Source organism: Gossypium raimondii, chromosome 2 (assembly GCF_025698545.1).
Source record: "Gossypium raimondii isolate GPD5lz chromosome 2, ASM2569854v1, whole genome shotgun sequence".
Lineage (NCBI taxonomy): Eukaryota > Viridiplantae > Streptophyta > Magnoliopsida > Malvales > Malvaceae > Gossypium > Gossypium raimondii.
This window is the reverse complement of record NC_068566.1, coordinates 47,959,467-47,984,326: the sequence shown is the minus strand read 5'-3', so window position 1 is coordinate 47,984,326 and position 24,860 is coordinate 47,959,467. Positions and strand designations below refer to the sequence as shown.

General features: G+C 29.6%; 4 protein-coding genes across 8 annotated transcripts; 3 read left to right on the top strand and 1 right to left on the bottom strand.

Annotated features, from left to right (window-relative positions):
- The first annotated feature begins 1,843 nt into the window (after nt 1-1,843).
- On the top strand, nt 1,844-8,247 carry LOC105789361 (uncharacterized protein At4g17910). Of its 4 annotated transcripts, none has more exons than XM_052627739.1 (17): nt 1,845-2,014; nt 2,127-2,226; nt 2,329-2,392; nt 2,491-2,536; nt 3,167-3,252; nt 3,343-3,416; nt 3,532-3,604; nt 3,801-3,890; nt 4,285-4,361; nt 4,572-4,659; nt 4,956-5,082; nt 5,174-5,278; nt 5,721-5,847; nt 5,957-6,008; nt 6,096-6,140; nt 7,262-7,360; nt 7,876-8,247. In XM_052627739.1, exons 1-17 carry the CDS (start codon nt 1,924-1,926, stop codon nt 8,026-8,028), a joined length of 1,497 nt encoding a protein of 498 aa, XP_052483699.1. In that variant the 5' UTR covers nt 1,845-1,923; the 3' UTR covers nt 8,029-8,247. The 4 variants fall into 4 exon arrangements, with proteins under 4 accessions (XP_052483700.1, XP_052483699.1, XP_052483701.1 ...); XM_012616726.2 differs by having other exon boundaries at nt 1,847-2,014; nt 4,569-4,659; XM_052627741.1 differs by having other exon boundaries at nt 1,846-2,014; nt 4,569-4,659; nt 6,861-8,125.
- A 596-nt stretch (nt 8,248-8,843) lies between these two features.
- Nucleotides 8,844-11,606, bottom strand: LOC105789363 (31 kDa ribonucleoprotein, chloroplastic). The gene is made up of 4 exons (XM_012616729.2): nt 11,157-11,606; nt 10,940-11,038; nt 9,624-9,917; nt 8,844-9,230 (listed from the first exon to the last, which is right to left on the bottom strand). Exons 1-4 carry the CDS (start codon nt 11,481-11,483, stop codon nt 9,120-9,122), a joined length of 831 nt encoding a protein of 276 aa, XP_012472183.1. The 5' UTR covers nt 11,484-11,606; the 3' UTR covers nt 8,844-9,119.
- A 2,729-nt stretch (nt 11,607-14,335) lies between these two features.
- Nucleotides 14,336-17,073, top strand: LOC105789362 (inositol oxygenase 4). 2 transcript variants are annotated; one of them, XR_001132280.2, is made up of 11 exons: nt 14,336-14,443; nt 14,546-14,648; nt 14,903-14,984; nt 15,061-15,265; nt 15,469-15,528; nt 15,610-15,662; nt 15,756-15,878; nt 15,979-16,048; nt 16,133-16,216; nt 16,725-16,806; nt 16,893-16,913. XR_001132280.2 is itself a non-coding variant. In XM_012616727.2 (11 exons), the coding sequence occupies exons 1-11, from the start codon at nt 14,419-14,421 to the stop codon at nt 16,917-16,919; spliced, it is 909 nt and encodes a 302-aa protein (XP_012472181.1). In that variant the 5' UTR covers nt 14,336-14,418; the 3' UTR covers nt 16,920-17,073. The 2 variants fall into 2 exon arrangements, 1 of the variants encoding a protein (XP_012472181.1); XM_012616727.2 differs by having other exon boundaries at nt 16,133-16,211; nt 16,893-17,073.
- An 851-nt stretch (nt 17,074-17,924) lies between these two features.
- LOC105789364 (protein TORNADO 2) lies at nt 17,925-19,695 on the top strand. The gene is made up of 2 exons (XM_012616730.2): nt 17,925-18,446; nt 19,289-19,695. The coding sequence occupies exons 1-2, from the start codon at nt 17,949-17,951 to the stop codon at nt 19,598-19,600; spliced, it is 810 nt and encodes a 269-aa protein (XP_012472184.2). The 5' UTR covers nt 17,925-17,948; the 3' UTR covers nt 19,601-19,695.
- Nucleotides 19,696-24,860: the final 5,165 nt, after the last annotated feature.

The window sequence follows — 24,860 nt, the reverse complement described above, 5'->3', positions numbered from 1 at the left end:
AATTCTTCATTCAACAAAGTGATAATGATAATAATTCAGCTCTTATCCAATAACCTTATGGCCTCGACTATAAGAACAGTTGGGGAATTAGAGTTTTAGCCAAACATCAACTGGTGTTTATCATACATGCCACATCTTTATAAGCTATACTCATCATATATTCAAGAGGTCAAAAAACACTCACAGTTCAAATAAAAAATTGTTCTCGTTCTAATGGAACATGAAACGAGTTTTGCGATGAAATTTTTTACCAAAAGTTAAGAATGTAATCGCACGATAAATCCTTTGACATTGAATGGAGCCTTAAGTGTTGTCATGTACATAAACTATAGGTGGATTGAAGTTGGAAATTATAATTGAATGGGCAATTTAATGACAACCACTTCCTAGATGTGGTATCTGTACATTTTTTTTTTGTTCAATTAGATGTAGTATACGTACAAATTGGTGGTGTGGAAGGCGAAGTTAAATAAGTCTTCAAATTTTAAAAAGGTAAATTACATCTAATGTTATTAAATTATTAAAAAAATACATTTCAGTCATTTGATTATAAAAAGTTATAAAATAATTATTAAATTATTCAAAAGTTTTGATTTAAGTAACTAGTTGTTAAGGTTTTTGTTAAAAAAAAAGTCTAGCTAGCGAGTTCCAAGCGACGATGAAATTTTGGTTTACAGATTCATAATATGCAAAATTGTTTAATAAAAAAAAACTTAATTATAGAAGAGAAGGGGAAAGAGAGCTTTCAATTGGTGCCAGCAGTGCGAACATAGAAAACCATACAATAACAATTTTAATAGCCCAATGACGTAAATGAAAACTTTCAATAGTTCATTAATTATTTTGTAAAATTGTGAAGTTGAATGACTAAAATATAAATTTATTGTTAATTTAATAACTTTGGGGTAATTTACCCGATTGAAAATCTATTTTTTTTTTGTTCGTAGCACATTTTTTTTCTCTCAACATACAATATCTTTTATGAATAAAAAATATAATATTTTTCAGAAAATAATTTTTTATATCTAAATAATTAAATTAATTAATCTTTTTAAAAATATTTAGTAAATAGAAATTTGAAAGTATTTGATTGAAATGCTCCCATAGGACCACGGCCTGGATGAGGGATGAATGCACTAGTGCACAACATTAGTAGAGTTGGAGATTTTACGGATTACAAATAACTTTTGACTTCGTCCCTAAACATACCTTTTGTTTTTTCGGAGTACAAATAGTTTTTTCAGTTGTATAAATGCAACTTTTTTTCTCTTGTCTCCTGCTTTTATCGTTTAATCAAATCTTATGCATATATAAATATTAGGGAGCCTCGAAACAAGACATCAAGTAGAAGGGGATTGTTGTCAATGTAAGTTTTACGAGTGTAAGCTTGCTTCCTTGTGATAAACATTCAATTTTTCATAGAGCAAGTTTACTACTCATCTTATCAAGGATTCTTTCACGATATATTCTTCATTATAGACGAAAAATTACCTATATCTAATTCGACCTGAACTGATTCAATTTATTCTTAATATAACCTGATTCTGATCCGATCCGATCTAAAATTAAATACTAATTTACCTACCCGAACGGCCGAACCCAATGAAAAAAATTAAAGTTACACACGACCTCGACCTGATATGCCACAATTTTATTTTTTTATTATCTTTAATGATACTATTAATTGCTTTCTAGGTATAATTATGCTAGAGCAAATTTTAATATAAAATTTATTATCATTTATTTTAAACTAATATTATATATAAAAAGGTATTTTGGTAATTAGTCTGAAATGGATTTTTCCTATACCCGGTCTTGACCCAATTGAAGAACTAAAGCCCCGAAATCTCTACCCAAAAACATATAAAAAAAGTAAAGCTCATCAAAATCCCTAAAAGCTCGTTCCCATGTCTTGCCACAACAATGGTAAAGCCTAACCCATTTATAATCGTCGAGTCCACCAGGTTTTCGGCTTTTGACCCATTCAAGGTGAAAAATGTTGTTTGGCTAAAAGGTGGGAGAATTTACGCTCGCTTCTGCAATTTTTTTTTAAAATTTTTTTTGTGTTTAGATTGTAGAAACTTGATTCTAGTTTCTGATTTTTTTTTCCTGTTTTACTTGCTTAGCTCTGATCTTCTGTAATAAATTCACAACTGCGTTTTCAAACTCTTTGTCAATGGATTCCTTCCCAAAATCTTTGAATCCCAACAAGCACCTCAGAGAACAGTTAGTTACTCTTCTTTTTTTTTCTTCTTCTCAAATTTCCCAATTTTTTAAATTAAATCTTATAAGTGCAAATCCTATTGATTAAAATACTATAATCTACAGATTCGTGAGCAATTTGCCTGGATCTTCCATGCTTGAAGTCTCCGCGCTTTTGAATAATGTAGCTGTAAGTTTATCGACACTTCAATTTCATTTTAATTTGTTTTATCTCTCAAATAAATGTGTGTGTGTGTGTTTTAAATTTCTTTTCAATTTTATATTCAGCTTCTAATGCTTTTGCGGCACACTTTCTGCTCTCAAACAGTGAATGGTAAAGTTATCGATTTCTTTGTCTCTAATTGAAATGATTTATTGTAGAAACTTTGTTCTTAAATGTTTTAATTAAGGCCAAATATGCAGCCGGTTCCTATATTTATACTCGAATGAAGTTTGAGATTTAGTTATTGTACTTAAAATGTTAAAAGGTTAATACTTACTTTTTCAGTTTAAGAATTTGAAGAAAATATACTCATGAAATCTTGCAAATCATTATGAACTTAGTAGTAAGCAAACTTTGATAGAAAATACTGTATGGCCAACTATTGAACTAAAATTTTACATTCAAAAAGCGGATATAATTTTTAACTTTTCTTTATTTGAGAAAAGTATTTTTAACTTTAAGTGCAAGAGTAAGGTGTTGTTTGATAAGCTGAAATATTAAGTGTTGAATTTTTTAAGAACTAAATTTATATTAGAAAATTGTCTGCGGAATTAGTAAACCCTATAATAAAATGAAAAAAAATTAACGGTTTGTCAAACACACCCTAAATCTTAGACTTTGCAAAATTATAGCAATTGTTGACATATTTTCACCTTTAATAAAACAATAAAGATCAGAAATTCAAAATTTTTATGGCTTTGTAGAATTCATGAGTGCTTATCATTGAATCTGTTTGAGCAGATGCTTGTAGGAGTTTAAAGTCTTACCTAGCCTCAGTAGCTTTGGATTATGTCTTCCTTGTTCTACCCACACTTTTAATTTTCACTGTAAGTACTCCCAGTTCGCATTCTAAAGATTTTGTTGGAATCCCCAAATTCGACTTTTGTTGTTTGATAAAAGAGTTATTGGTGTAATAGGTTCTAGCAGAGTGGGTATACATATGCATGATTGGGTTATTGTTATTGCTGGTCTTCTTTACTGCAGTCAAAAGGTAGAACTTGATGAAAGTTTCATATATGCGTTATTTCTTCAGTCATTACTCATTATTCTACAGAGAACCGTGTTTTTGATGTAAAAGTATAATAACTCAAAGCCTTCTAATGCAGAACTTACTCTTTGCCTTACATGGAAGGACCTAATGCTTCAAGGGCAAGCATATCATCTTATAGGGTTGTTACGGTATAGTGTCTTACCTGCTTGTATATTATGCAAATTGGTTTCTTTTGAAATTACTCTCTTTGCTTAATGTACCTTTTTGAATTTGTGATAGATTTTCAGTGGGAATTTATTGATATTCTTTGTCACTTACTTGTGTATCTTGGCTGTTGGTACATTTTTTAATTTGTAATAAATTTTCAGTGGGAAAATTTTGCAGATGTTTATCACATGCTTGTGTATCTTGGCTGTTGACTTCAGAATATATCCTAGAGATTATGCTAAGACAGAGACTTACGGGACTAGCTTGGTAAGATATTATCAAGGTCGTTAATATTTTTTTTTTTTCATCTTCATGGATATTATTTCTTTTTGCCAATAATTTAGCACTAAGTAGATAAATTTACAGCTTTTAGAGGTAAAACCCATGTTAACATTTAATCCTATACCCTTATACATAATATTTTTGTTATTGTTGTTCTCATAAGGGGTCTTTACATCCTTTCAGAAAGATTATTATGTATGAGAAGTGGATGCCTACATTCATTCACTTTGAAAACTTCTGAACTTGTCCTACCAATATCTCAAAACTTATTGAATTTGTTTGTTTTTTCAGTAAAATTTTATGTTTTTATCCTGGAAAATAGCAATCCCAAATATTTTATCATATTGATGTTTTTGAACCTTGCATAATTTTTTTTTAGATGGACCTTGGAGTTGGCTCCTTTGTGCTAATGAATGCTGTTACTTCACGGCAAGCACGAAACATCAAATCATCAATGTGAGTCGTTATATTTTCCAGATGCTGGTGTTAACTTGTCATGTATATTGCTTACCATTGTAAATTCTTTCTCTTCTGAGCATACGTTCTAATTTTGGCATCACAATTTTCTTTTGTGCATGCAGCATATCTAAATTTGGTATGCAGTATATAGATGTATATTGTTTCAGATCTATGTTCCACTAACTTTTCTCAATGCTTACTAAGGAGTTGGTGGAAGGCAGCCTTTAAATCTACAACTCCGCTACTACTGTTAGGATTTGCTAGACTTGCTTCTACATTGAGTCTAGACTATCAGGTAGAATATATTTCTTTGCGCTGGACTTTTTGTAATAATAGTTGTTTGCAATGGAATAGGATAAGTTGTGTACTATATCTGTTTGCTAATATAAAACAAATGGAATTCTGGGAGATGTCTAAAATAATGCTCCAAACCAGTTTGTACTCAAAAGCATTTTGCATAATAAGCATAGAATTTATACGGACTGGTTTTAGTTAAATGACGCCTTTCTTAATGTTGGTAGTTCAACATTTTAGCTGTCGATGATTGATGATCAATACTTTTTTTCGTTTAATGGAATTTCTTCCTTGTAGGTACATGTGGGGGAATATGGAGTCAACTGGAATTTCTTTTTCACACTTGCTGGTGTATCTATCCTTACATCCATTTTAAATGTTCCCGCAGAATATTCTGGAATTCTTGGTTCAGTAATTTTAGTTGGTATACCTTCATATTTATGAAGTTTGTTTTTATATTCTGGTATTTGCTTTTTGATTGGTCCTATATAGTAAGTTGACTTTCTAACTCTCAGGGTACCAAAGTTGGTTGACTAATGGGCTAAATGTTTATCTTCTTTCTAATGAAAGGGGTACGGATGTCATAAGCAGAAACAAGGAGGGAATTTTTAGCTTATTTGGTAAGGAAAATTTAGGACTGTACCTAATGTCCCATCCCATTGTTGTATGCTTTATCATAGTGTTTTAATTTTTTTGCACCTACAGCTTTATTCTTGGATATGTTGTCTGTAAGATTCTTGAGATCCCCTGAGAAAAAAAAAACTGTATTCTTTGCATTTTGATGTTGATCTTCGATCATCTAGCTGAAAAACAGCTTGTATTGATTAGAAGGAAACTGAAAATGATGAGAGAAAAAGAATTTCTATATTAATTTTTAGGACCATTTCTTCCATTGGAGATTTGTCTTCTTTCTACGGAATAATAGGCTACTAATTGTTCTTTTTCATCTAAAAAGAGTAAAATGGTGTTATGGTCTATGCAGTTCCTTTTTATTAGTAACTCTTCTCATCATGTCATCTTGATACAAGATTTTGTCAAGTGATTACTTGTTATCGTACCCAGGATACTGGGGTATGTATCTTGTTGGTGTTCAGGTCAGCTACTATCTCTTCTTTGAAAATCATACTACCAAGCAGAGAAGCAAGCATGAAACACGAATCAGAATCTGCCTTCTTACTATTATGTTTTGGTATATATAACTCTCATGTCGTTTTTGTTGCCAAAATTGGTTGTGTTCATTCCTAATAAATTGATTGCATGAAGAGTGACCTGATTTTTGCTACCTTTGCTTGTCGCAGGATTTTAACGTTGCTTATAGACAGATATGTTGAAAGAATTTCACGTAGAATGGTAGGATATCGTATATTTACTAATTTGTAAAACTATCTTGGAATTCACAATCATGATTCACTGAACCGTGCTATGCAATTTTTGCAGTGCAACCTGGCTTATGTTACTTGGGTGGTGGCTCAAAATCTACAGGTTTTGCAATTTCTTCTTCTTCTTCCTCTTCCTCTCTTTTTAAAATTTCTTGAGTTAATTGCACCAAACATCCTCAATTATCGACCTTATATCAATAAGGTCTTTTCATTACTAAAATCGTTAACTGTTAAACGAGACATCAGATCTTATATGGCATAATTTAAAATGAAAATTTTAAAGAAAAATATTGTAAAAATGGATGTTGAAAAATCTTGGTTTTGAGGGTTTCGAAGCTTTTACATAAATTATCATTCACTCTTTCTTTTCTTTTTTTTTGTTGTTCTTTATTTTTAGTTTTTATTTTAAAAGTTATGCAGCAACATTTTACTTTTCTTTGAAATTTTAATTTTAAATTATATCATATAAGATTTTATGTGTTATTTAATGGTTAAATTAACAATTTCAATAATTTGGGGATGTAATTAGAACGTTTTGAAGTTTGGAGACCAATTTAAAATGAGTGTCATAGTTTAGGGATGTTGGATTCAATTAACTCAATTTATTTTTATTACATTTAAGAAGAGGATTGGATGGTACTGGTTCTATGATTATATGTGCTTGTCAACTACTAGTTTGAGTGAAAAACAAAGACATTTCGTGAGCAAAGTGTCCTTTTCATCTAAGATGTATTTTGGTGGAGCTATGAAACTTAGTTTGACATGTGTAGAAATCGTGTCAATATGGTAAGACTCTAAGGGAAATTTATTTGTTTCGACTTAGGTATCTGAAGATTGACTATCAACCATGACACTGCTAGGAATTTTTGGGTTCGAATTACCATGTTTGTTCTCTATTAGCCTCTCAAGAAAAGTTCACTCAGAAACTTTGTTATACAAATTGAACCCTTGCCTGTGTACCTTTTTTGGTTGTGTCTTTGGTTATTTTGCTTGTATTTGGATATTAAGAGACGGAGCAACATAGGTTTTTGGTATACTTGATGAACATAGATGCAATTACTTACACAAGATAATCGAAATGCTTGTTGGTGTTTCAATTAGTGCTTCAAATCCGAATAATAGAAAAATGTCCCGGTCCCTTTGAATGGTGATGGATGTGTATAGTTTTATTGTCTACTATCACATGAGTTGCATAGCTAACAAAAGGTTTACCAATTGCTTCAGCTATTAGCACTGCGATTGCTTGCCGATAACATCATCGGGCACAAAACTTTATGTCTTGAAAGAGCATTTGACCGAAATTTATTGGCTTCCTTTCTTGTGGTAAATTGAACATCTCTCTTTTTGGTAAAAGTACTATGGAGGCTCTTTTACCATAAGTCAGATTGCATTTTGCCCTCTCTACTCGAAAAATGGACAAATTAATCCGTGTATGTTAGATAAAAAAACAAAGCGATCTTTGTGTTAAAAATTTCATCCATTTTTATTATTAAAAATTGAATCTTGTATGCTAGAATGAGGTACATGTGACACACTACGTGTAACTGTTTGGTTATTCCGTCTATTATGCCAATTTTTAACTGTAGAAATGGATAAAATTTTTAACAGAAATGAATTGTTGGCTCTTTAATTTAACATATAGGGACTAAATTGTCCATTTTTGAAGTAAATGGGGAAAAATATAATTTAACTCCTAGTACAGGTGCCTCCATAGTACTTTTACTCCCTCTTTTTTCATTCATGTATGTGCTTAAAGACTCCTTTATTGTCGGGGATCATCATCTTGCTAAAAAATAAATAACGGTAACGGGTTTTCTCGTATTTGATCATTTATGCAGGCAAATCTGCTAACAGGCCTGGTAAATTTATCTGTGGATACCATATTTGTGTCACCATTATCAGCTGTTTTGATCTTGGTTTCTTATTCTTTGACATTGTGTGTTGTCATGGTACTCATAGATTTTTCTGGGGTGAAATATAAATTTTGGTAGGTTTAGGGATTTGTGTTATACAATACAAAAACATGAACCTATTAACTTTGGGATTTTAATTTTATGCCTTTATGAACTAGGCTCCTTTTTGTTCCAATGTTAATAATTTAAAATTCTTGTACCATTGTTACTTGCTAGGTTTGAATGAGATATATAGTTCCTCTATATGTATATGTAATCTATTTGTTCAATGAATTTTGTGTTATGAATGATTTGGAATTGTCTTTCTACTTTTATTTTTATGAATTTAGTCTTTTAATTTTTAGATTTTCAAATTCATGTCTAATTGTTAATACTTTTAATTTTTTTGTTAAATTTGTTGATATAACATTTTGAAATAATAATAAAAAGACTCGCTTGGTATCAATATAATAAAATAAAATGTTGTAATAAATTTTAATTTAACAAAATAATTTGAAGAGAGTTAATAATTAGATTTTAAATTTTAAATTTTAAAATCTGAAAAATAGTTGGACTAAACTTTTAAAAATAAAGGTATATGACTTAAATTTTAGATTTACAAAATGTGACATATTTTAACCATTAAAATAAGGCCAGGATTTTAGAATTGATTTGTCAGTTCGTTTTTTTTTTGAAAAACAAAACTGCATTGTTACAACTAAAAGCAACATTAACTTTGTCGATCTACGACTAAATTGACTTCCCTTAGAACATGTATACTAATGGTACTCGGGTCAAATTGATAATGTATACTCACTCAATACAACAAAAATACATTGTAAATAATATGGAGGTTTATTAAGACAAAAAAGAAGAAGAAATAATTGTTAAATCTCTTTATTAACTCTGTTAGGTAGTATAAAGGTTGATATTTAGTTTTATTTGATTCTTTTAATAATACTAGAAGTAAATAAATTTATTTAATAGTAGAATTACTAATTTGATTCAATCCCTGGGACCTACCAAGTAATTTCACCAAAGAAAAAAGACGTAGAGAGAATGTAACATTTACGAATTACTTTTTATCAAAAAAAAAAAAAACATTTACGATTACTTTCCTCATTCATCAGAGAAAAGTTGTATACACTGCTCTGAAAAAGGATGGAGAAATATGAAATCCCAGTGAAGATTTAAGACTCTTCGGTTTGATCATCGGGCTCCTTTTGTCCCGTGTTTTCATCTCCGGGTTCATCAGCTGTTTTCTCACTGAATTTCAAGCGTAGTGGCCGGTCCATCAATTCCTGCAAAAACAAAGAACGATGGAATGCATGACGATGTGTTCTCATTCAAGCTGATAAACAAAGAAACTTATGATGAGAAAAAGTTTCATTAACAAAGTGCATAAACATTACAATTTAAGTCCTTACCACAGTAGGTAAAAGGGCCATATTTGTCCTCCATGGCCCTTTTACCTACTTAGTACTAAGTATCGGATTGCATTCTGTTACTTACACTAGTTTTTAACAGTCAAAATAGATGAAATTATTGACAGAAAGGACCTATTTGCTCTTTGACCTAACATACAATGACAATTTTGTCATTTTTAAGTAACGACGCAAAATGCAATTTGACTCCTGACACAGAAGTCTCCATGGTAGTTTTACCTATATAGAACAAATTTGATTAGTACTTACCTTCCCATTGAGAGTAGAAATTGCAGCTTCAGCTTCTTCTTTTGTGGCAAATGAAACAAAGCCATACCCTGCAGACTGTCCTGATGGGGTACCGAATATAACTCTGGCCGAAACCGGGTTGAAGGTCGAGAAAAATTCTCGGAGATGACTCGACCGGACTTTCCAATTAAGATTCGATACGTAAACCTTATGGCGTGTTTCGCGAGAAGGAAGTACAATCGGTTTAGATGAAGCTGGTGAAGGTCTCTTTAATCTCTTTGCAAACTCTACCTTTATAGTTCTCCCTGAAACTTCCTGCACACAAATGGAAAGCAATTTATTGATAAAAGTACCATAAAAGATCCTTTTTACTCAAAGAACCATTTGCTCTTTTTCTTATTAGATGAGACAAAATGCAATTTAACTATTAGTATAAAGGTCTCCATCGTACTTTTATCATAATTTCTCTTATTACGTTTAAAAGAATATGAGCTAATGAAAGAATAACACGCGTTTAAACATGTTTGAATCTACTACAACAACAATGTTAACCGAGTTAAAATTCAATCAGCCACGTGAAAATAAGAAAATAATTGAATATCATAAAACTTATAAACCATTGACATAAATGAGACCTTCAAAAGACTATCACAAGATTTCATTTAGACTAATGTAAACAATTAAAATGTGTTGAACCAAGTTGACTAGCAGAGTATATAAATGGCAGACCTTTAATGAACATGGTAGCGAAAAATAAAAACATATCCTTCAAGCACAGAAACCAAACAAAAAGAGTAAAAAAAGTTAAATTCTACTATTAGTCCTTATACTTTGCAACTGTTCTGGATTTAATCTTTATACTTTAATTTGGTCATTTTCAGTCTCTATACTTTTCAAAGTTTGAAATTTCAATCATCACCAAAGAATAGCTACTAAATTCATTAGGTTCTGCTATTTTCGAAATCCAATACAGCAAACATATTGTCATATGTCTAATGTCACGTCAACTTGTTACTTTCATAAGTTACTAAAAAAATTTGATAATGGATTAAGGACGATTATTTGCATCAAAATTGAAATTTCAGAATTCAAAAAGTATTGGAACTTAGAATGACTCAATCGAAAAATACAGACTAAATCTACAATTGCATGTATAGTATAAGCCTAGTAATTGAATTTAACAAAACAAATTTCACTACTCCTATTTGAGTCAAACTAAATTGACCAATAAAAACTACAATGACTAAAATTGATCAATCTAAACAGTAGAGACTAAAATTGAACAAATTAAAGTACAAGGGCTAACAGTAGAAATTAAAAAAAAAAAAAACACTTACGTGAGAATCAAGGTTATCTACAGCAGCTTGAGCTTCATCACCAGAAGCCATAGTTACAAAAGCAAAATTCCTACTTCTCCCATCTTTTTGCTTTATAATCTAAAAACAATACACAATTCCACATAGCAAACAAAAGGAACCATATCATAAATCATCACAAATTTATATTTTTCTATAAAAAAAAATCACTAAAAAGGTATATTTTTTGGGAAGGTACCTCAACCTCTTTAACATTCCCATATTGGCCAAAGAGATCTTTGATATCATCAACAGTAAAAGCCCAAGGCAAATTCAAGACAAAGAGCTTTCTTTTCACATTCGGTTTCTGGGTTTTCTCTGTTTCAGCTTCAAAGCTTATTTCTTGCAGGGTAGAACAGAGTGTAAAGCTCAGATTTTTATGGGTGATGATTAATGGAGAGATTGAGAAATTGTGGGAAAACAGAGGGCTAGTAGATATTGATACATGGGAAGCTAAGGAACAGAGCTTTGTGGGTTTGGGACATAATAGGGTTTTAGTGTACCATGGAAAGGAAAGTGCTGCCATTTTTTATGAGCTTGTCAGTTTCAGCAGCAAAGATTTCGACTTTGGGAAAGATTTAAACTTTGGATGAGTGCATAAGAGATTTTATTTGGCAGATTTAACGATGTCATTTTCATTTTTTTTTTCAGATTTTTTTTTTCATTTTCTTTTCAGAATTTTAGAACATTTTTGTGACGGAGGACCGAGCTAAGTTGTGTTTTGTCCCGCTATTGAAAAATGTTAGAAATTAGTTTCATTTATATTAGATAAAAATAGAGAGTAAAAAGTAAATCGAAATTTTTGTTAAATATTTTTACTAATTACTACTATTAAAAATTAACTAACTGATAAAATAAATAGATAGTGTTATTTTATATTAATGTATAGAGACTTACTTTTAACAGTAGAAATTGATGAAATTTTTAACAAAATAGCCAATTTATTCTTTGCTCACATGTAGAAGAATTAATTTACCTATTTTTTGAGTAGAGGGGACAAAAAGTAATCCGATCCAACTATAAAAAGTTTAAAAATGGTCACTTAATTTTGTCTTTTTTTATCATTGGTTAGCTAGCGGTAGTAGCTTTTAAAATTGGCGTAATAGGAATGTAACCTTCAATATTTATACATTATATCAATTTAATCTTGATTCTAAGAAATTTAACTCTCAACATTTACACCTTGTGTAATTTGGTCTTTTTATATTTTTATTTTTGGAATCATTTCACCTAAAAAGCTAAAAAAATCAACTAAATTTGATTGAAAATATAAAAAATAAAAACACCCAAAAATTCAAGATAATAATATGCATATTTTCTCATTCTTTTTAAATTAACCATTAATGTCATAAAGAAAAGCAAAACTACAAAAAGATCAAATTACACAATGTGTAAATGCTGACGGTTAATTTTTTTAAAATCAAGACTAAATTGACATAATTTATAAATGTTGAGGGTTAAAGTTATTATATCAACTCTAAAAGCTGCCACCCTTAGGCGGCTAGTGAAAAAAAAAGAAGACAAAATTGAATAGTTGAATGACCACAAAAGAAATTTACTAATAGCTGGATAATCTTTTCGTAAGATTTCATAGTTAAGTGACCAATAATAAACTTATCAATAATTGAGTGACTACTAGTGAAATTTATCATTTTTTTTCTTTATTTATATGTAATGAGTGGGGTTTTTTATTAAAATGGGTTTAAAAAAAATTATGTACTGAAATGGGGTGTCAGAAAACTTATTTACGAAAATGGGGTATTTTTTTAATTGGAGCCTATCTCAGAGGCGCCAATGAATAAAAAAATATTTTTTTTTCTTTTTTAATGGTGCCTATTAGATAGGCGCCAATGAATATTTTATATTAAATTTTTTTTATAAAATATAATTAAATATTTTCTCAGGTCAGTATATGACCCGTATAATACATAGTATTGGCGCCTATCTGAGAGGCGCCAATGGTGGTGCCTATCTGAGAGGCGCCAATGGTATTATTTTATGTAAAAATTTGTTTCAAAAAATTAATAAATACTGTTAAATAAATACAAAATAAAATAAAATTACATAATATAAAAGTTACATTATATAAAAATTAAATGAGTTAACAACAACTATATGATTAAAAAAGTCAGTTATAATTAAACTTTTAATAAAATGATTTTTAATTTTTTATAAACTTTTATATTAAACTCACCAAATACTAAACTAAACACAACAATTTATAGCTTAATCCTAAATTACTAATAAATTAAATTTTAAATAATTACAAACACAAAAATTTATAACATAATCCTAAATTACTAACAAATTAATTATAAAATAATTACAATATTCATACAAAATTACAATATTCATACAAACAATATTACAATATTCATACAAACAATATTACAATATCCATACAAAATTACAATATTCATACAAAATACTAATCCAAAACTATAAATACAAAATTAATTATAAAATAATTACAATATTCATACAACATTATAATATTCATACAAAATACTAATCAAAAACTATAAATACAAAATTAATTATAAAATAATTACAATATTCATAAAAAATTACAATATTCATACAAAAAATTACACTATTCATACAAAATACTAATCCAAAACTATAAATACAAAATTAATTATAAAATAATTACAATATTCATACAAAATTATAATATTCATACAAAAAGTTACAATATACATACAAAATTACCCATTGGCGCCTCCCTATGAGGCACTTTTAATGGCGCCTCCTTATGAGACACTTTTAATGGTGCCTCCCTATGAGGCGCCACCCGACCCATTTTCCCCTTTGACCGTATTTTGACCCGTATTTTTATTTAATTTTTAAAAAAATAATATTTTATTCAAAAAAAGAAAAAAAATTTAATAGTTTTTTATTCATTGACGCCTCTGAGATAGGCACCAATGAAAAAATAATTCATTTTTGTAAATAATTTTTCTGACACCCTATTTCAGTAAAAAAAAAAATTAGCCTAGTTTAGTAAAAAACCCGTAATGAGTGACATGTAATAAAAAGCACAACACGTCATCGGTTTATTAGTTACAAAAGTATTACACATTGTAGGAAGAAAAAAAAACTTTATATATTTATATTTAATGAATTAACACAAATTGATGGCAAAAGATAAGACCATCCACGTAAATTTGAGTCAGCCAAAAGTAAATATTTGCTAATCTCAGTATTTAATATAGAAAGTTAGGAACTTTCGCCACCATTTTAGCTTGAAGATAAAAAAGATTGATTTTTTTCCCTGTCAGTATCCAAATTCCAAAGAACCCTAAAACAAATCAAATCTTTATTAAAATGGGAAATAAATCTTTTTCATTTTAGTACACTCTTCCATTTCTATAAATTCTCATCTCTTAAACAGTCTCATTTCATTGCTTTTCTCTTTGATTTTTTTTTCTTATATTACCCTTTCATTTTTGCTGTAAAAAATGGTGACTATTTGCATTGGCAAAGGTATTTTGTTTATTTTATTTTATTTTTCATTTCATTTTCAATTATGATTATACATTTATATGGTTTTAATATCATTAATAATTTCATTTACTTGGTGTTTAGTTGGTCAAGCAAAGGGGCAAAAGATTCAGCTCGATGCTAATGAATTGGTATCAAATGATGAATTTGCATTGCCTGAAAAGAATGCTTTTGGAAACTCATTTAGGTAATATATATACATATGTATGCATGTGAAAGTTCATGATTCAGTGCTATGGTTATGTGAAGAACTAGGAGAAGTAAAAAAAATTATGGGTGCAAAGGATTGGTTTTGTGTTGAATTTCAGGTTTTGATTGGGAAGGAAACAATGGAGATGTATGTATTTATGCATGTATGGGTTTGTGTGTGTGTGTGTGCAATGGTTTTTTTTTGGTGTTTTTGAATATAGCTAATTCACCGTTTGTTGAAATGACTGACAGGGATTATGAAACAGATAATGGGAGAAAAGACATTGTCGAGCAACACTACAAATCAAGTCATATTAACCAAACCTATGAGTTTGTAAGTGAAAATGTGTGTATATATGCAAAGTTGATATATTAACATATATATTTTAATTACATAATAAAATGTATAGGTGAAGCAAATGAGGGAAGAATATATGAAGCTTGATAAAGCTGAAATGGGGATATGGGAATGTTGTGAACTACTCAATGAAATTGTTGATGAGAGTGATCCTGATTTAGATGAACCCCAAATTCAACATTTGTTGCAAAGTGCTGAAGCAATTAGAAAAGATTATCCTAATGAAAATTGGTTACATTTGACTGCTCTTATCCATGGTAAAATAATACAAAAACCCTATAAAAATCTTCATTTTTGATAAAAGTATCATGAAAGCCTCTCTACTAAGAGTCAGATTAAAAATTGTATTTTCTTATTTCTATTCAGAAAATGACAAATTCATTCTTATAGTAGGAGCCTCCGTGATACTTTTACTTTCATTTTCCAACGGTAAAAAAGTAAGATAATTTTGCTTTTACAGATCTCGGAAAAATCTTGGTTCTTCCAAAATTTGGAGGGCTACCACAATGGGCTGTTGTTGGTAAGTGGTAGTAAAAAAAAGATCTTATATTGCTTTGATGTTATAAGTGTTTCATTAACAAAACTAGCTTGAATATAACAGGTGATACATTCCCTGTGGGATGTGCATTTGATGAGAGCAATGTTCATCACAAGGTTCTTTTTTTCTTTTTTGATAAATTTAATCATTTTTTTTCATTAAAAAAAGCTATGAGTTTGTGTAAATTGACATACCATTTTTGTTTGTAGTATTTTAAGGAAAACCCTGATTTCAACAATCCAAAGTATAATACCAGAAATGGAGTTTACATTGAAGGATGTGGACTAGACAATGTGCTTATGTCATGGGGGCATGATGATTATATGTACATGGTATATATATACATTTTGACTCCATTAATATAGATCCTTCTAAGCTAAAGTACTCAATTGTTTCTTGCAACAAAAGTTTTAGTCATAATGCTGAATGCAGGTTGCGAAGGAGAATGGAACCACATTGCCTTCTGCCGGATTGTTCATCGTCCGATACCATTCGTTCTATCGTAAGCATTTTTTCCCATATCGATGCTGTTTTGTCTCGAAATATCATAATCCATTTTACTTAATTTCAACATATTTAATTGCAGCATTGCATAAGTATGGAGCTTATTCTCAGCTCATGAATAAAGAGGATAAAGAGAACTTCAAATGGCTTAAAGTATTCAAGTAAAGTGTGTTTTTTTTACTCAAATTTACTATACTGTTAATTTATTCGGAATTCGGGTTTGAATCTTGTGGACTATATTGTTAGGAGCAAGGGTGGCCCTAAATTAGGGGTCTATTTAAATTTTAAAAAATTATAAGTTAGTAAATAGTTAAATTGTATTTAGACCTCCTAAAAATATATATAATTTTAATTTAATCCTTTAAAATTTAGAAAGATATAAGCTTATACAATGATAAATTTACATTTTAGCTCTACAAAAGTCAGTTCCCATAAGGGGGCAGGCTGTGGCCTTGGCCCCTCAAAAATGGTTAAAGTGTCTTTTAGTCCCTTTGATATTTATGAAATTATAAGTTAGTATAATAGTAAAATTGCACATTGACCCCCAAAATTTATAGTTCATCTCTTGCCCCAAATGTAATTTTTTAGTTTTTCCCCTACCATGAACCCTAAAAAATTAGTTTTTATAGACCGTAAAGCTGACTTGGATTGACTTTTTCATGAAATTATGACAGCAAATATGACCTTTATAGTAAAAGCAAAGTCTTGGTTGATGTTGAGAAGGTCAAGCCATATTATGAATCCCTCATTGCAAAAGTAAGCTCTTTTTACTCCAATTTCCCCATTTTTTTCCCCTTTAATCAATGATAAACTCTAAAGTTTTCATATTTGATTAAATGCAGTATTTTCCAGCAAAGCTGAAATGGTAAAAAGCTTCAAAGGCTCAAAACACAGCTGATAAATTTATTAGGATCTTAATGCCATTTTCATATGTTTTTTTTTTTATATATTTTTAGTGTGAATAAAGGACTTGTTTTGTTTATTAGTAATAAAGATCCTTGAATTATTATTGTCAAATTTGCTTGTAGGGTTTGTTTAATTTGTCTTAATCAAATCAATGTTAAGACCAAATCATTTCTAATTATAGGAAGATCATTGCATGATGTGATCTTCTATATGATGCAACAAGGCATATAAGCATGTGCATGAAATTTAGTTGATTAAGAAAGCATTGGTAAGTAACCAAAGTTGAAATAAAGTCCTTAAACTATCGATGTTATATCAATAAAGTCCTTTCATTATTAAAATCATTAATTTAACTGTTAAATGAAACATCAAATCTTATGTGATATAATTTAAAAGGAGAATTTAAAGAAAAGTAAAAATTTACGGCATTCATTTTTTCTTTAAAATTTTGATTTTAAATTATGTTATATGAGATACGACGTCTAATTTAACGGTTAAATTGATGATTTTAGTAATGGAAGGACTTTATTGATACAACCTTGATAGTTTGGGGATGTCTAGTATAATTAACTCTTTTATAAATTATAAGAACAAAATTAAATATTTAAACTAGTTTAAATCCAATTCAAACGGTCTTTTATTTAGTTTAACTAATGTTACACCAGTTTCATAGCACCGGTTGAACTGATTGGATCATCAATTCTCGGTTTAATTGGCCAATCCAATTTTGTAGTTTTCTTGGGATTCTTTTCTTTTCCCTTTTCAAAACATGGTACTAAAAAATGATTATAAAGAACCTAAAAAGAAGCCCTTTAAAATTTGTTATAAATTACTTTGCTTTAGTACCTTTCTTGGATCCAAAGCAAAGAACAAAAACTTGTGGGGATTACATAACAAAACCCCCATCTTATACCCCCTTTGGCAAATTCCATTTTCATTATTTGATCCCAAAACAATATCCCCCCCCCCCTCCCTTCACCAAAGGCAAAAAAATGGCATTGAGCAACAATGTGATAGGTGCAATCAACTTTGTTGCTATGTTGCTCTCGATCCCAATCCTCGGTGCTGGAATCTGGCTTTCGAATCAACCGGCCGACTCTTGTCTTAAAATTTTGTTATGGCCTATAATAACATTAGGTGTCTTAATCTTGGTTATGGCACTAGCAGGTTTTGTAGGAGCATTTTGGCGTATCCCATGGTTACTTATGGCTTACCTTGTTGGCATGCTAGTGCTTATCATATTGCTTGCATGTTTGGTTATTTTCATGTACATGGTCACCATTAGAGGGTCAGGTCACATTGTTCCTAATAGGGCATATTTGGAATATCATTTGGAAGATTTTTCAATATGGCTTCAAAGGAGAGTACGAGGTTCTTACAAGTGGGAAAGGATTGAAACATGTTTGAGTACAACACAGATTTGTCCTGATTTGAACCAAACTTATACAATGGCTATGGATTTCTTTAGGGCTTATTTGACTCCTATTGAGGTAAATCCCCCACTTTATCTGCTTATTCTCAATTGAATGATTTATTTTGAAAAGGGTTAATTTCATAAAAGGTCCTCAAACTTCAACATGTTTTCATTAGATCCTCAAAGTATCAAATATTACATCAACCATGTAATTTCTGTTAGCATTGCTGTCAATTTAGGTGTTTAATGGCGGTTTCGGATTGTCATGGATCATTAATCAAATTAAAAGAACATAGTGGTGAATTTGGTTGGGTTCTTGGTTTTGGAACTTTAGACTTATTTTAACAAAATGAGTTTTGTTTTATGGCTTTTGGATATTATTTGATAAAGTTTTGAAGCTTTTTTCATAAATATTTTCAAAAATGATTTTTCTAAGTAAATAAAAAATAATCAATAACTCTTATATAATTGTTCTTTTATAATTCAGTTCAACTGATTTAACCGCCAGCCTAAAAATAATAAAAAATTAAGACATATTAAAATTTTATAAAACCATTTCAACCATCAGTTTTGTCTCAATTTTCAATTTTTTAACTGGTTCCAAATGGTTCTCTCAAAGGCTAGTTCAATCCCCCACAGGTGAAGCTAGAAAATTAGCTTAAAGATGATGTGAGATAAATCATAAAATTTTAGTGGGCCAAAGTATAATTTTACTGTTATAGTAACTTGTAATTTCATAAATTTTAAAGGGGTTAAATGATAGATTTATCATTTTTAGAGGCTAAAGCCACTGTCCACCTTGTCTATGCCCATATTTAGCCCTATGTCTAGACTAATATACAGATTCAACCGAGCAATCTGATCCCACTCAAATAACATTAAATAATCGTAATTTATGTTCTTAATGTTGTTTTACAGTCAGGGTGTTGTAAGCCACCAACAGAGTGTGGATACACATTTGTGAACCCAACAAATTGGATCAGTCCCATTAACAACATTGCTGACCCTGATTGCATTCAATGGAACAATGACCAAACAAAGCTCTGTTATAGCTGTAATTCTTGCAAGGCAGGATTGCTAGCAAGTTTGAAACAAGAATGGAGAAGGGCCGACATAATATTGCTTGTAACTCTTATTGCTTTGATATGTGTGTATTTAGTAGGGTGTTGTGCCTTTAGGAATGCCCAAACTGAGGACATATTTAGAAAATACCGACAAGGTTACTCGTAAGCCGGTAATGGTGCGGGGTTTAGTCTTTATATTATGTGCATGTTGCGGGACTTAGTCTTAATTTATAATTTGATTTAATTATTTTTAATTTTTTATATATATTTTTTAAAATTTTCAATATTGATTCAAATGATAGTTGTTAAAATACGGAAAATATATTATTACATATATAATGCTATGTTAGCTTATTATTTTCACGTAATGCTCCAAAAAGAAAAGCGATGTCATTTTAGTGAAGGGTAAACTATTAGTAATCATCCAACTATTATTTTTTTTCTTTTTTGATCAACTAACTATGAAAAGTTACAAAATAGTCACCCATCTATTCAAATTTGTCTTTTTAATCACCCAACTATCTTGGATATTTGGGTGTTTCCATTCTTATGTTAGTCAACTGTTGATAAAAAAGACAAAATTGAATAGTTGAGTGACAAAAAAAAAAAGAAAAAGAACCATAGTTGAGTGACTACAGATATAGCTTACCCTTTCATTAATGGATTCAACTATTACTATTTGAATAAGGACTACAATTTTAAAATAAAAAAGTATAAGGACTAAAATGATAAATTTGAAAAATAAAAACTAAATCCATACTCAGTTCAGCAACTATAAGCCCAAAACTGCAGAACTAGATTCAACTATTTTTATTTGATATACTTAATTGGACTCAAAATCAGGCCGAAGTCTATGGAGCTGGCGTCCAGACAGGACCAAAATATGTCTTTCATTTCTTCGACTTGCAATCGGGAAGTACAAAACATACTTTTGGATAAGATATTGCCTGCTTTACATGGGATAATAGCAATACTTATGTCTTCTATTTTTTGTTATCTTTGTCCGAAACCAAGGAAACAATAAGAACTCCCATCACTAGAGCTATAAATTATTAACTAAATTTAATTATTCAATTCGAATTGAAATTCAATCCAATTTAATTAAAAAAATAAACCATTTAAATTAGAGTTGCTTAAAATTGGCTCAAAATTAAAACAATTCAAATCTCAAAATGACTTGAACCATAAATTATCCCTAACAAGTAACCAAAGATTGCTTTGGCCTTCAATGTGGTAAAATTATCCTTTTAGTCCTTTAAAATTTTATGCAATTACAAAAATTAATATAATGATAACTTTCTTTTGGCTCCCCTTGAACAATATTCTAGATTCGCCCTTGGAAGTAACTTGGATTGACATGAATTTGAAATGATTAAAATCCAAAATAACCCAAACACGTAATGACTTGAGTAAAAAAACTCGAACCCTGAATCTTAAACTAAAAACAACCCAAACATGCTCCCCCAAAAAAAGAAAAATCCCCCTTTAATCCCTTGAGCATTTGTAAAGTTTTAAATTAATTTTATGGTAAAATTATATTTCGGCTCTTCCTAAAATTTAAAATTAAATCATGCCCTCTCCAAAAATAAAAAAGTTATAATTTTAATCCATTGTTTTACATTAATATAATAACGAAATTATATTTTCAACTCACTAAAAAAGTTTTTAGCTTTACCCTGTAACCCGAACCTTAAATGACTTGTGACGAATTCTCATAACAAAAATGTCAGTGATGTCATGTCAGCCAAAATAGACACACAATTACAAGAGGCATTGACTGGTTCAAAGTTTTAAGTCAATTGCCAAAAGCCGAGGCTTCGTCGGCCACAACTTGCAGTCTACACTTAAGTTTGTGGTGGGGGGTTGGTAGGTTTGCAAGGACTGGACTGTGTGTGTGGGTCACTAAATGGGACTCAAATTTCAAACCTTTCTTTAATGTAAAACAATGGTAACAAGCTACTTGACTTTTCGTCCTTCAATTTCAGCTCACAGGCTTAAATTGAACACAAATGAAGGTACCAAGATATTTTTTTTGGTCAATATGACTCATCCTATGCATGTATAGAAATTAAGGTTCAATATATGTTTTTGTTCTTGTATTATAGTGAATTTCTCACTTTAACCCTTTTATTATTGTTCATGTGTTCTCATTTGATTGATTTAAATGGTCAAGGGGCTAACGTTATGGATGGAATGACAGTAGAGGTCAAAATGACTAAAAAATATAATAAAATGGTTAAAGTGAAAATTTTATTATAATACAAGAGGCAAAACAAGTATTAAATCGGATCAATTTAAGTTGAGTTGATTTGAATTTTAAAATTTTGATGAACACCTCACATGGTGCAATATTAAAGTTAATTAGTTTCTTTAAAGTGTTTGCCCATAATTATATGTTTAGGGTTTAGAATTTATGATTAATGCACTCGGTATTAATTAATAAAACTATTGTTAAATTAACTAGCTTATTAAATGAATTATAGGTTGAATTGTAAAGGATTTGTATTCGAGTCTTTAGTTCACACCCATCCCGAATATTTTTATTTTTAATAAAAAATCTATATGCTAGTTTCGACTTAAAAAAACTAATTATATAATAAAGATATCGGGTTTGGTTCTTCTATTAGGCTTAAATTTGTGATTTAATTAGTCCATAAGTTTTAATTGATTTAATTAAAATGCTGATGTGAATTTTTTTAATGAGTATCTATTTCAACTTATCATCTTGTTGGTTTTTTTATTTAAGGCAGAAGATGTGTTTTAATGAAATTAATGTTAGCATTTCAATTTTAAAAATAACTAATATTATTAACTAAATTAACTAATGACATTATAAAATTATAGGGATCAGATTATACCAAATTAAAATATTGAGATCCCTTAAATTTAAGGGACCAAAACTAAAAGTTGACCATTTTTATTCAATTGATTTTTTATAGCCCCATGGGGAATGATGTCAAAGCTTTGTTGAGTCAAAACAATGATGGTTAAGGAGAATAATTAGTTCATTAATGGAATCAATAGTCTAGTTGACTTTGTTTCCTACAATTTTCATGGTTGCTGCCTTGAAACGCCAATAAGGGATACCAAGTTTCCATGCCCCAAAGTTGAAAAAGACACAGCACTATGGTGATAAATTCCGACGACATACATACTTTTTTGGGTCAGAGAGGATCTTTGTAATAGTCAAAGGCTCATGCTAAAACACTTGTGTAACATGTACCATCGTCTTTAGGAAATCTTGCAGTCAAATTTTGGATTCGGGAATTAATTTTTATGTTTTAATTTATCATAATTTCATCCTTGTAGACTATTTTTAATGTTATTGTTGGATTATGTACGTTAATAATCGTAAAAAGATTATACCAATTTAAAAGTGATCTAATAAGGTTAGAGTTAGAATTTTTGGGGTAGAATCTTACTGTCCATAGAGACTAATTTTTTCGGAGTTTCTAGTTATTTCTCTCAACAATACCATCTCCAAAGTTCAAATCTAAGTCTTTCTATTGGGAGTACAATGTGGTTTACTAATTATATAATAAATTAAGGGCTTATATGTGTGTACTATAGTTACTAACTTTTTAAATTTACGATGGATTAAATAGAATTTGGCTTGCGGATTAAAATTTTTAAAAAAAAATCAATCAAGCCCTTTATGAAAAATATATTCAATTGAGTCCTCAAGCTTGAAAATATCAATACGTAGAATATAATTACATTTAATTACACTATACATAGGCCATATATATTTTAATGTACCACATGCACAACATCTTCACGGATTTTCTTTCTCTTCTGGTAAGATTCCATGCCTAAATCAACGGATTATTTATATGTTGAAAAAAAAGTTAAATCATTATTGTATTTAACATTAAATATTCTAAAGACACGTTTGCTAGTAAAAGTATTATGAAGGCTTTTGTATTACGAGTCGGATTAAATTTTACTTCTTTTATTAAAAATTTGGGTAAATTAGTTCATATACATTAGATTAAAAAGTAAATTGGTTATTCTGTTAAAAGTTCCATCCATTTTTATTGTTAAAAACCGGTCCTTGTACATTAACATCATATACACGTGGCACATCGTGTAACTTTTTGGTTATTTCGCCAACCCCACTAGATTTTAACGATAGAAAAGGATGAAATTTTTAATAGAAAGGAATCGTTTGCTCTTTGATCTAACGTACAGAGACTTGTTTTCTCATTTTTTGAGTAAAGGGAAAAAAATGCAATTTAACTCCTAGTACAGGTACCTCCATAGTACTTTTACCGGTGTTTGGTTCATGAAATTTTATTTTTGTTAATAGGATGATTGAAATATAAGATTATTTAACACATTATTGAGTATGTTAGATTGTCATGTTTGATTCATTTGGATAGAATGTTAGATTTTATTATTTGATTGATATAATATAAGATTACTTAAAACACATCTATTAATTTATTCTCGTAGAATTTGCTTCTTGTTTTTATTGATTACTACATAAAAGCTGAAAGTTATAGTAATTTTTTCATCTAATAAATTATTTCATATCACATTTCTTAAATAAATAAATGGGAATTAGGGAGGAGATATAAGCAACTAGAATTTCCTTTTAATCAAAACGATAGGAGAAAGAAAGACAGAATTTTTTTAATAAAACATGTTATTTGTTATGATTTAAGGGTAAATTTGACGAAATTGATAAAAAAAATGGTAAAATTGTTATAAAAGTAATATCTAATTATTTGCTATCCTATCTAGTTTGGTGGATACTCGATTTTTTGTTGATTTTTTCCTGCTGTTTTACACCATCCGAGGCTGATTTCCTAATCGTATTAAGTGTTTGCAATCACTCCAGATTTGTCGTGCCATAATGGTTTATTGATACTGAGGCTAAAGCCTTTTGTTGTGTTGATGGAGTTTGTCCTTCACCGCCTACGACGGGTGTTGTTGTTCCCCCTCCCTTAATGTATGATCCCATTCATGGAATGAATTAATAAATTTCTCTACTTGAACAATTATCAAAGAATCGAAGAATTTGATTAATTAACTATTGTTTCATTTTATAAAATAAACTAAAATTATTAAAAATGGGATAAATGTGGTATTAAAATCTTAACACTATTAAAATATAAAAAATACTAAAAGTAATTATTTAAAGTCAAACATAAAAATCCTATACTTGAATCAAATGCTACCTCGAAAAATCATTTCTTAATAAAACAAATGATGAAATAAACTAGTTATAAGCTTTTTCAGAATACTGTTAAATCGACACACCAGCTTTGACTTCAGACAAACATATTTACTTTTTGTTCATGTCTGAAATGTGAATTAATTGTTGTACCCAACTCCAAACTAACAAAAAGTAATATCTTCATTAAGGCTCAAATAATAATAATAATATCTTATTCTTTTTTTATTGAATATTCACATTTGCC

Bases quoted from the DNA above. Each gene is read 5' to 3' on its own strand.
- LOC105789362 (XM_012616727.2), top strand. From the start codon at position 14,419: ATGGTGACTATTTGCATTGGCAAAG. The intron at 14,444-14,545 runs GTATTTTGTTTA...CTTGGTGTTTAG, and splicing joins GACTATTTGCATTGGCAAAG to TTGGTCAAGCAAAGGGGCAA. The intron at 14,985-15,060 runs GTAAGTGAAAAT...TAAAATGTATAG, and splicing joins TTAACCAAACCTATGAGTTT to GTGAAGCAAATGAGGGAAGA.
- LOC105789364 (XM_012616730.2), top strand. From the start codon at position 17,949: ATGGCATTGAGCAACAATGTGATAGGTGCAATCAACTTTGTTGCTATG. The intron at 18,447-19,288 runs GTAAATCCCCCA...GTTGTTTTACAG, and splicing joins CTTATTTGACTCCTATTGAG to TCAGGGTGTTGTAAGCCACC.
- LOC105789361 (XM_012616726.2), top strand. From the start codon at position 1,924: ATGGTAAAGCCTAACCCATTTATAATCGTCGAGTCCACCAGGTTTTCG. The intron at 5,083-5,173 runs GTATACCTTCAT...TCTAACTCTCAG, and splicing joins TGGTTCAGTAATTTTAGTTG to GGTACCAAAGTTGGTTGACT. The intron at 7,361-7,875 runs GTAAATTGAACA...TCATTTATGCAG, and splicing joins TATTGGCTTCCTTTCTTGTG to GCAAATCTGCTAACAGGCCT.
- LOC105789363 (XM_012616729.2), bottom strand. From the start codon at position 11,483: ATGGCAGCACTTTCCTTTCCATGGTACACTAAAACCCTATTATGTCCC. The intron at 11,039-11,156 runs GTACCTTCCCAA...TATTGTTTTTAG, and splicing joins GGAATGTTAAAGAGGTTGAG to ATTATAAAGCAAAAAGATGG. The intron at 9,918-10,939 runs GTAAGTGTTTTT...ATTTGTGTGCAG, and splicing joins TAGATAACCTTGATTCTCAC to GAAGTTTCAGGGAGAACTAT.